Source organism: Polyodon spathula, chromosome 27 (genome assembly GCF_017654505.1).
Source record: "Polyodon spathula isolate WHYD16114869_AA chromosome 27, ASM1765450v1, whole genome shotgun sequence".
In the NCBI taxonomy this organism is placed as follows: domain Eukaryota; kingdom Metazoa; phylum Chordata; class Actinopteri; order Acipenseriformes; family Polyodontidae; genus Polyodon; species Polyodon spathula.
In genome coordinates this window covers 7913725-7923724 of record NC_054560.1, presented here as the reverse complement: position 1 = coordinate 7923724, position 10000 = coordinate 7913725, and the positions used below count along the sequence as shown (strand labels likewise).

At 44.3% G+C, this 10000-nt stretch overlaps 1 protein-coding gene across 1 annotated transcript; it reads left to right on the top strand.

The window, feature by feature from the left end:
- The first annotated feature begins 1957 nt into the window (after window positions 1-1957).
- On the top strand, window positions 1958-8438 carry LOC121301621 (transmembrane protein 161A-like). The gene is made up of 12 exons (XM_041231172.1): window positions 1958-2096; window positions 2967-3070; window positions 3430-3513; window positions 4064-4161; window positions 4776-4932; window positions 5534-5685; window positions 6151-6211; window positions 6310-6453; window positions 6587-6700; window positions 6980-7154; window positions 7374-7470; window positions 7729-8438. The coding sequence occupies exons 1-12, from the start codon at window positions 2094-2096 to the stop codon at window positions 8010-8012; spliced, it is 1473 nt and encodes a 490-aa protein (XP_041087106.1). The 5' UTR covers window positions 1958-2093; the 3' UTR covers window positions 8013-8438.
- Window positions 8439-10000: the final 1562 nt, after the last annotated feature.

Here is a 10000-nt window from a genome sequence, read left to right as displayed (position 1 = left end):
TGGAAGCAACTCAGTCTGCCAGCAAATACAGGGCCATATTCTCAAAGGGTTAGTCTTTAATGAACTCCTATTTTTTTTGGAAACACCTGTTAATTTTACACAATTAGAACTAAATATCTAAGTTACCTATTTCAAGTCCACTTAACCCTTTCGCGCATGAAATGTTGAAATATGTAGGGACGTATCTATTATGTGTCTTTTTGGACACCTAATAAACCAATTTTTCATTGATTGACGTATATGTTTCATCTATTTTTCATTGATTGACGTCTTCATATGAGGCTATCATGCATTTGTGTCGTCCATATGCCCTCGGTTAAAAAGAATAGAAGAGATATGTCCTCATATTTTATGAGTGAAATGGTTAAACACTCTCAATGTGTTTTATTATTATTATTATTATTATTATTATTATTATTATTTTGTAAAATGAACGTGACATTTTCTCCATTGAAAACATGAGGATTTAGCCTCTTCTCAAATTAGGACAATGGCACTTACTGGGTTAAAAAACAAAGAGGACGTGCAGGACTTTTCATTCCTTTATCTTTAACGCTATTTATTTTAGGAATGCCATTCTTAGCCTAGCTCCTGTTCGACCAGAAACTCTTAAACAGAACGCGGCCTTAGGTGTCACCCATAGCGACAGCCGCGCCAGAATACTAAACCGCCTGCTGTCATTATATACTGGCAAATCGACGCCGCCCATGCATAGGCTAAAAATACCCTTAAAAAATAAAGTCCTAATGCAAGCTAACACTACTAACACAACCTGCTGCCACGGTCTCGCTATTCAACGTGAATATTTAAGCGGCCTTATCTTAATGGTTTGCATAATTCCCTCTCCAGGCATGTGTGCGTGTAAGACTTGTGAGGACCAAGCCACGTTCAAAGCTTGCCATGGGAAGATTAACATTAAAGGAATTCCCAGGCCGCCGCTCAAAGTAGTTCAGGAGCGTGTTGCATAAGCAACGCTGCGGAAAAAGCAAATGTTTAGCAGCAGTGAGATGACTTTGCTACTGCAGTGATGCCAAGGCTTGGAACTCTCACTAGCCCTGCGACCAGCCCTGACTTTCGAAGGGGGGTGCATATCCCCGGCGATTGGGCTCACAATTAAATAGATAATGATGTTACCTTTCATTCGTACGTTTTTACATGCATCAAGAGGCACCTTTAACGTCAGAACGTTTATGTAATCCATAAAAAAAAAAAAAAAAAAACAGACAAACGGTGACTGCCTCTTTAAATACGAGGGGCTATTTTTACCTCTTACCTTTTATGGTAAACGAACCATGCGGTGCATGAATTATTAAACGCGGCAGTTTGCATATACTGCCGAACAAAATAAAAACACAACTGCATAAAATCGAGACTGTCATTTAACTCGCCGACGGCTTATTTATTTGTGTGCAGGCAAAATCACAGACGAGCAAAGTTGCAAGGATGTATGGGATATGTAGTCTTTCTTTAATCATTGGTTTTATATTATATATATATATATATATATATATATATATATATATATATATATAATATATATATATATATATATAATTTTTGACAGACACTGCGTTGAAAACTAATTTTAACATTGAGCTTCATATCAGGAGAAAGCATATCTGTACACTGGCAGCCAGTTTACTTGCTACAGTTAATTTTACATTTTTCTATCTAGGGATTGATCAATGTGCTACTTCAAAAAAAGCAAAACAAAACAAAACAAAAAAAAGTGTAAAGTCATGTTTATTTTTAAGCTTTAAAAACTACAGTTCCCAGAACCCTTTTCTTCAATATAGCTAAATAAAGTACCCGTTCTACTTTAGTGGTGTGCGATTGGTTGACTCAGTAGATCATCCCGCCTTCTACATGTCATATTTTATAAGCAGTCCAATCATCACCATTCTAGGTCACGGCTCCTCCAATCAGTGTTGGGTTTAGGTTGACCAGGGAATCGGGTCCTGAGCAGTGAACTACTCGGTGCACAGGACAGCTGTTGTATGGCGTGCAAAGTGCTTGATTGAAAAGACCAAACGCCGAGGGAAGCGTTTCAGTCAGCAGTTGATATATTATTATTTTTAATAAATCTTTCCGGAATGGTAAGTGTAATGTATCGCCGTGCTTGATTTATAAACAGTTTATAACCAAACCTCACGTCGCAGAACTGTAGAGCTTTTAAACTGCTATACTTTACATTTTTACTGTAGTTGCGTTTTTGAACGATGCAAATGAAATACTTATTTACAGTAAATCTGTTTTTTGTGTGTCATTATTGATCGTGCAATAATTAGTGTTGTTGCCGCCACTTAAAATGTATATTAATTATTTGTTCATTTACTTCTGCCGTTGTACACCATGTAATTCAAAATGAATTAATACAATTGGAGATCTATAAATTAATGCCTAGCGATGAAGCAAACAAAAAAAAACTGCTTTAGTAGTTAAAAACTACATTTTTTGTCTAAACAACAGTACACGTGACTGGGCAGCGCATTGCAAACTTTTGTGTTTTCAACAAAAACTTAGATTTTTATAATAAAAGTTTACATCAAGAAGATATGTACTGTTGGGTTATCAATGATCATACCAAAAACCGGGTCCTTGCAAAACAAAAATGAGGAATTGCCTGATTGTAACGGTGACATGAACAGGCTGGAGGACCGTTGTCCTCGGCCGTGATTCACCAGAGGTGTCGCCAGTTAAAGATCTACCACAGCCTCACGTTGTGGCTCACTGGTCACCTGTTGGACTTGCAAGATCGGGCTCATTTCAGCAGTGCAAATGAACATAAAAATGCAGCTTGATTCCAGCTGTCCTCCCTCCCGCATTGTATCAGTGCCTGCCTCTGTGATGTACAGTGTAATGCATGAAGGCTGAACAGGCTGGAATTGATTTTATTTAAAAAAAAAAAAAAAAAAAAAATTGGAATTGTCTTTTGAAATGGTTTCTTTTTGTTTTCTCTCTGGCAGGCGGTGATCGGCATTCAGCTGGTGGTCAGTCTCCTGCTGGCTAGCATCATGCAGAGACTGGCCCCTCACTGCTCCTTCGCTCGCTGGCTGATCTGTAATGGCAGGTAGGCACCCCTTGCTCCGCACTGAGCAGGGATCAGACTCCTATTGCAGAGCAGTTTCACCCTATCCAGGTTTAACTATGAGCCCCAGTGTGTATAGGTAACAAGCTCCGGTGTGTTGTATTAAACTTGTAGTAAAAACAGGAATGGATCAAATTGCTATAGGAGCTACAAGGGTCTTATTTCCATCCCCGCACTGTCTCATACAGACTGTCATTGCATTATGCATTACAAACACTACTTTTACTTGAAATGTATTCCGAGGCAGAAATAACCGTCGTCTGTGATTTGATGGGACTAGAGTTTTCTTGGAAGCCAGACACAGGGATATCTCTTGTAAACGAAACTTGTTTTTTCCACAGCCTGTACAGGTTCAAACACCCTTCGGAGGGGGAGCTGTGTGCACTGGCTGGGAAGCAGATACCAAAGAACACCAAGAGAGAAAGGTAGAGATCAGTGTGCCAGTCTGTGCAGCTCAGAAAGAGGTGGAGGTCAGTGTGCCAGTCTGTGCAGCTCAGAAAGAGGTGGAGGTCAGTGTGCCAGTCTGTGCAGCTCAGAAAGAGGTGGAGGTCAGGTCAGTGCCAGTCTGTGCAGCTCAGAAAGAGGTGGAGGTCAGTGTGCCAGTCTGTGCAGCTCAGAAAGAGGTGGAGGTCAGTGTGCCAGTCTGTGCAGCTCAGAAAGAGGTGGAGGTCAGTGTGCCAGTCTGTGCAGCTCAGAAAGAGGTGGAGGTCAGTGTGCCAGTCTGTGCAGCTCAGAAAGAGGCAGAGATCAGTGTGCCAGTCTGTGCAGCTCAGAAAGAGGTGGAGGTCAGTGTGCCAGTCTGTGCAGCTCAGAAAGAGGTAGAGATCAGTGTGCCAGTCTGTGCAGCTCAGAAAGAGGCAGAGATCAGTGTGCCAGTCTGTGCAGCTCAGAAAGAGGTGGAGGTCAGTGTGCCAGTCTGTGCAGCTCAGAAAGAGGTGGAGGTCAGTGTGCGGATCAACTTCCCTGTTTTAATAGGAGGCAGAACGGAGTGTCGGAGAACAAGCCGCTAACCGTGCCGAAAGACATCAACCTGCATTTGGAAGCTGCTCCTGTCAAAGCTTTGGACGCTCTGGGTGAGTCCGACCCACTGGAGAGGACGCAGTGTCCAATATAGGACAGGCTAAAACAACAGTATTCATCCAACGCAATTTACACAAAAGACGCAGCAGAAACCAATACATGAATGACGTCTGAAATAAATCGCAGGCATTTTGATGTGCAGTACAGTCTCTTTAATAGATTATTTGATACCAGTTTTTTTTAACCAAAATGATATGAATTCAGGGATGTGAAATAAAACTTTGTTTGCGTAGCAGTTTGATCCATTCCTGGTTTTACTTTGAGTGTAGTAACACACACCAGAGCTTGTTACTTATGCACAGTGGCTACTTGAACTTCATTAAAATCTGGGATGGGGGCAAACCGCTATGCAGTAGGAGTCTTATTTCCGTCCCAGCAATTGGGCTTTTGTTTTCCAGCTAATTCAAAATTATGGAATAGTTGTTAACATTTTACAATAATATATTAAAAAAAAAAAAAAAAACTAGCACTAGTTCATCCCAGAACTATAGAAATCCAGTTTGTAAGCAGGGTAGGTCAGTATCTGGAGGGCAGAAGCTCTGTTAGTGACTCGGTGGGATATTCTTGGTAATGCTGAACCTGGGTGTTCTCTTGCCTTGCGTTCCAGTGCTGCGCTTCTTCCTGGAGTACCAGTGGCTGGTTGACTTCGCTGTCTACGCCGCTGGCGTCTCCCTGTTCACGGAGGGATATTACTGCCTGGTGGATGGCAGCAAGGAGGTCAATATCGGGGCCATCTGGTGCCTCCTTACCCTCATATTTTCCCTGTATCCTTACCAGGCTTTCTGTAACTTGCATGCTTAACATTGATCTGATCACTGAGAGTAATGCTGCTTGGCATCTTATCAGACCAGCTCACAGAGCGCTGATCCTCATAGCTGTGCCCGCAAGTGGCATCATCTGGAATACTGCAGTAACGGATGGGAATAACACTGCTGTTGCATAGCAGTTTCACCCATTTCAGGTTTCGCTACGAGCTTGATTAGCCTCAACGTATAGGTACAAGCTCAGGTGTGTCTTATTAGACTTAGTAAAACCAGGAATGGATCAAACTGCTATGCAACATCTTATTTCCGCCCCTTAATAATAATAATAATGAGGTAGCAGCAGTGGAACTAGAGCCATTTAGTACTCTGCAATTTTAATCCATGTGCCATTCTGTAAATCTCTTGCATTGTAAAAAAAAATGTTACATTTGGAATCTTAGGGTTACAAGTACGTGCCACAGGCCAAACAAAACTTTGAGAAACACTGTAATAAAACTGACTGATATCTTGTCGTCTTCGTGCTGTTGTGAATGAAGGATGAATGGATCTCCCCACGTCTCCGTGCCTCTCTGGTTACCCCTCCTTGACCGGCGCTCCCCAGCAAGGTGCTCTTCACCCTGATGAGTCACTACTTCCGCTCGGAGGAGGGCGGCGAGCGCTCAGTGTGCCTGGCCTTCGGCTTCCTCACCCTGCTCATCGCAATGCTGGTGCTTGTGGTGCGAGACGAGTACCTGGAGTTCGGCCTGGAGCCTGGTAATCGAATCAAAATCGGACAGTCGGACGATCCCAGTGCATCTTTGTGTCTCAAATAAGGGTGTAACGATTCATTGTGCGTCACTGAATCGTGACACTTTCCTTGCATGAGCTGTCGTATTGTAATTGAGGTCTGTATCATTTCATATCAGGATGCAAGACCAAAAGGACAGCACAACCCTTTGGAGATCACCAAGTGGTTCTTGAATGGAGAACACAGTGTGTTTTATAGTTGGGGACATACTCTCCCTAACTCTTAACGAAATGGACCATCGTTAAAAGACCATTTGATCTTGCAGACCATCAGGGCCGTCACGTTTGCCGTGATACACATCATATTGTGACCTGCATGTTGTGATATGTGTGGTATCGTGACATTAGTACACCCCTAGTGTTCAACCACAAATGGAGGCAACCCCGCTCAGAGTTTGAGCTGGAATGATCAAGCTCGTTTTTCTGTTCCAGGTTTCGCAAACTTGTTTGACAACTTGGAGATTTTCCTCAGGCAGCAGGGATGGGAGTGGTTGTAAGTTACATTCAAACGTCTTTAAATTCTGCCGTCTCGTTTTGTACGGCCGTGTACTCTGCAGGCTGCTGTTTAATGTCTCCTCTCTGTGTTTGCAGGGTGCCCTTCACCAAGCTCACTGTCAAGCTGGGCCTGGCTGCTTTCTGCTCTTTCATTGGTGCCCTGCTCGCCTTCCCTGGACTCCGATTGGCTCAGACCCACCTGGACGCTCTCAAGATGACAGCAGACAGGCCTATGATGCAGTAAGCCATTCAGACTTGAACACAGTGTAGGAGATGTAGGAGTTCATGAAGTTGGTACACAAAGGAGCCTTCCGTGCTTGTGTGTGTTGCTGACTTGCTTTCAGCTCCAACTCTCTTTCTCGCTTCCTCCCAGAATCCTCCTGCATGCCAGCTTCCTGTCCCCAGTGATCGTGGTTCTGCTCTGGGTGAAACCCGTCACCCGTGACTTCCTGGAGAACGCCCCTCTGGGCAAGGAGTCCGTCACGCTGTGAGTACAGAGAAGAGAACCGGGGGGGGGCCGAGCATTGCTGGGGTCTGTGTTTGCATTACTCTGTTGATAGGATCGCTGTTCTATACAAATGTAACAGCACTGGGTATTATTTTATATGTATTTACTTAACTTGTGCGGTCCAGTGAGATGCAGATCCTGGTTTACACATGCACGAGAGTGCTTGCAGCAGTGTGTGTGTCTCTGCCTGTCTCTGTGTTTCACTGTCAGCCCTGCGTTGGTATTTGATCTCTGGTCTGTTCCCGTGTGTCTCTCCAGGATGTCCAGCTCCACCTTTGACTCTGTGCGCTTGTGGACGGTGGTGGCTCTGTGCGTGCTGCGCCTGGCGGTCACTCGGATCCACCTGCAGGCCTACCTCAACCTGGCTGACCGCTGGGTGCAGCAGATGAAGAGGGAGGCGGGGCGCATCGCTGCCGCCGACATCCAGAGGAAGGTGAGGCTCCTATCTGAGCCAGGGGCTCCCTGCTGCATAGCTGTGTGATCCATTCCTGGTTTGACTGGGAGTTTAGTAAGAGAGCTTGTTACCTACCCACTAAGCAGGCTCGTATCAAAACCTGCAATGTGTGTAACTGCTGTGCAATAGGTGCCTTACTTCCGTCTCTGATGATCAGAGTCTGTTCGCTCTCCCCTAACCCCGCTGGTCTCTTTCCAGGTGACTCGTATCTTCTGCTACCTGACTGTCGTGACTCTGCAGTACCTGGGGCCCATCCTGCTCATGCTGTTCTCAACCCTGCTGCTCAAATCAATGGGTGAGAAAAGGACAACCAAAACAGTGTCTGTACTTCATATCAATCCGATGTGGGCTAGTCAGCGAAACCTGAGGACACCTGCAAAGTGCCCCGCCCATTCCAGACAGCCGCACAAAACACCTGTGAATAACATGGAAACATTTACCACAAACTGCAGTGTATTTAAAACTGTCTGAGATTTGTGTTGTACGAGTAACCTTAGGGCGGCACTGTAAAAGGATGGTTGAAGATTTTTTGATCCTCCCTCTCCTTCTCCAGGTGATTACTCGTGGGGTTTGTACCCTGAGTCCCCTAGGGTGACCCCGGCTGTGCGCCCCCCCCCTGTGGTTCTGTCCCCTAGCCTGGACGAGGAGGGGGAGGAGATAGAGGAGGACATCCAGGCGACGGTGGCCCGTGTCTCAGAGGCCCTTGGCTCCCTGCGCAGCGTCTTCACCCCCCTGTTCTACCGCGGCCTCTTCGCCTTCCTCACGTGGTGGGTGGCAGCCTGCCAGCTGATCACCAGCTTGTTCGGAGTCTACTTCCACCAGTACCTCGTGCAGTAATAGTCCTGGGTCTGTGTGTCACTGCTCTCTTTGTCTTGGACTCTAAAGCAGTTAGCAGTTTCAATCACTGATCGCTCTACTGCTGAGCTGTTGAATCCAGCCCAGGAGAAGATATTGGACTGTGAAAGAAGATAACATGGTGGATGCCAGGAATTCAAAGCTAGATATTACTGCCAGGGTTGCTAAAAGAATTTCATATATTCTTGCAGTAATTTTTTTGTTATTATTTTTTTTTTTAATTTAAATATTAAATCTGCGTCAAAGACGTCGTAGAGCAGAGATCTGGGGCTCACAGCCAGGGTGATTTTGAATCTGGCAGCTCGGAGGTTGGCACTGATCTGATAGGATGACACTTGAAAGTTGCTAATATATCACTTAATAGAAAGCAATTTTGAATTTGCCCTTTTATTAAAATATTTCGGGGGGGGGTCTGTTGCCTCAAAATATAATTTTTTTTTTTTCCCGCCAATATTTTAAGTGCCTGAACCGCTTGATTTTTGAAGTCCTTTGTTTCTTGTCAAGCCAAAAAATGTTTTTAGAGACCCTTACTGTCCTCCCTCATACTGCTGAGACAGTCCTCTATGCAGAGCACTACTTTGGAAGTATATCTTTATGTACTGAGTTTAGGGCTTGGCTTGTTCTCTCAATAGCATACGTTTTCTTTGCTCTGGCCATGTGTAAACTATTTTAGTTGGAGCTATTGATGAATGTGTTTCAGTTTTGTGGCTTGATTTAATCTGGATTGATTGGCCTTGCAATTTTTTTGAAGTTGTTTTATTTTTTGTGTGTTTTTTTTCATTAAGAAAAAAAAAAAGCGAAACCTTTTCTCTGTTGCGGTTTAATCTAAAGAATAAATCTGTTTATTGAAGAGAGACGGTGGAAGAGTGTTTAAAGGCAACCCTGCTTTACGTTGCCTTGTCCTTCTGTCAGCATAGTAAAACTGATACTCTTACAAGCTTGGAGCCCGTTTCCCAGAGATCCTCTCCTCTATGTTGGTCCGTTCTTATTAAGAGTCCCCACCTGGTTTCCTGCTGAAAGGAGGGGAAACCATGAAGAAATACGCTGTGTCAAATCATTTTATTATAGGTTCTTCTTACTGTGAGGTGGTTTCACTACCAATTAGCACCCGATCTGGAACTGCATGGTGTCGAAGATTGGGGTTAGAAATACAGAAATCGAAGACATGAAATAAATTCAAACTGTAAATGTTTCAACTACAAGTCTCCTTCAATTTATTTTAGTGTATGTATACATTTAGTGCTGTTGAGTGTTTTTTTTCTAGTTCTGTATTAAGATTATTGGAGTCTATTAACCCCTTCAGGTAGGGGTTTGAAAACTGGGGCGGGACGATGAAACAGCCCCATCACAACTGCGGCACAGTGGCGTGGTGATTAGCGCTGCTGCCTCACAGGCCGGAAGAGCACAGCTTACAACAGAACAGGTGGACAAGGGGCTGATCAGATAGCAGGGGTTTTACTGTGTGATACGGGGTACTGTTTTTTTTTTTGTTTGTTTGTTTTGGATAATTCAGTAAGAGGATGGCACCATGGCGTGGTGGTTAGCACTGCTGCCTCACAGCTCCAGGGTCCTGGGTTCAGTTCCAGCCTAGGGATCTGTCTGTGTGGAGTTTGCATGTTCTCCCCGTGTTTGCAATGGTCCAAAGACATGCTGTTCAGGTTGATTTGGCGCTGTAAATTGCCGTTTGTGTGTGAGTAAAGCATTAAGCAGTTCATGATACTGGATGGATGGAGCGTTTATAAAGTACGTGGGCGTGGAAGATCTCATCTGCTGTGTTGTATAGGGGTGCAGTAGACAAGGCAAGGACATTTCTCCCAAGCTAGCTAGTAACGTCTGACCTCAATCCCAGGGGAGGTGCCCAGACAGATAAACCCTGTGAATGAGGGGTAAATTCAGAGAATTAAAGCAATTGGCACATACATAAATATCAATATTACGTTTAAAACGTACGTTTATATTATTATTCCGCT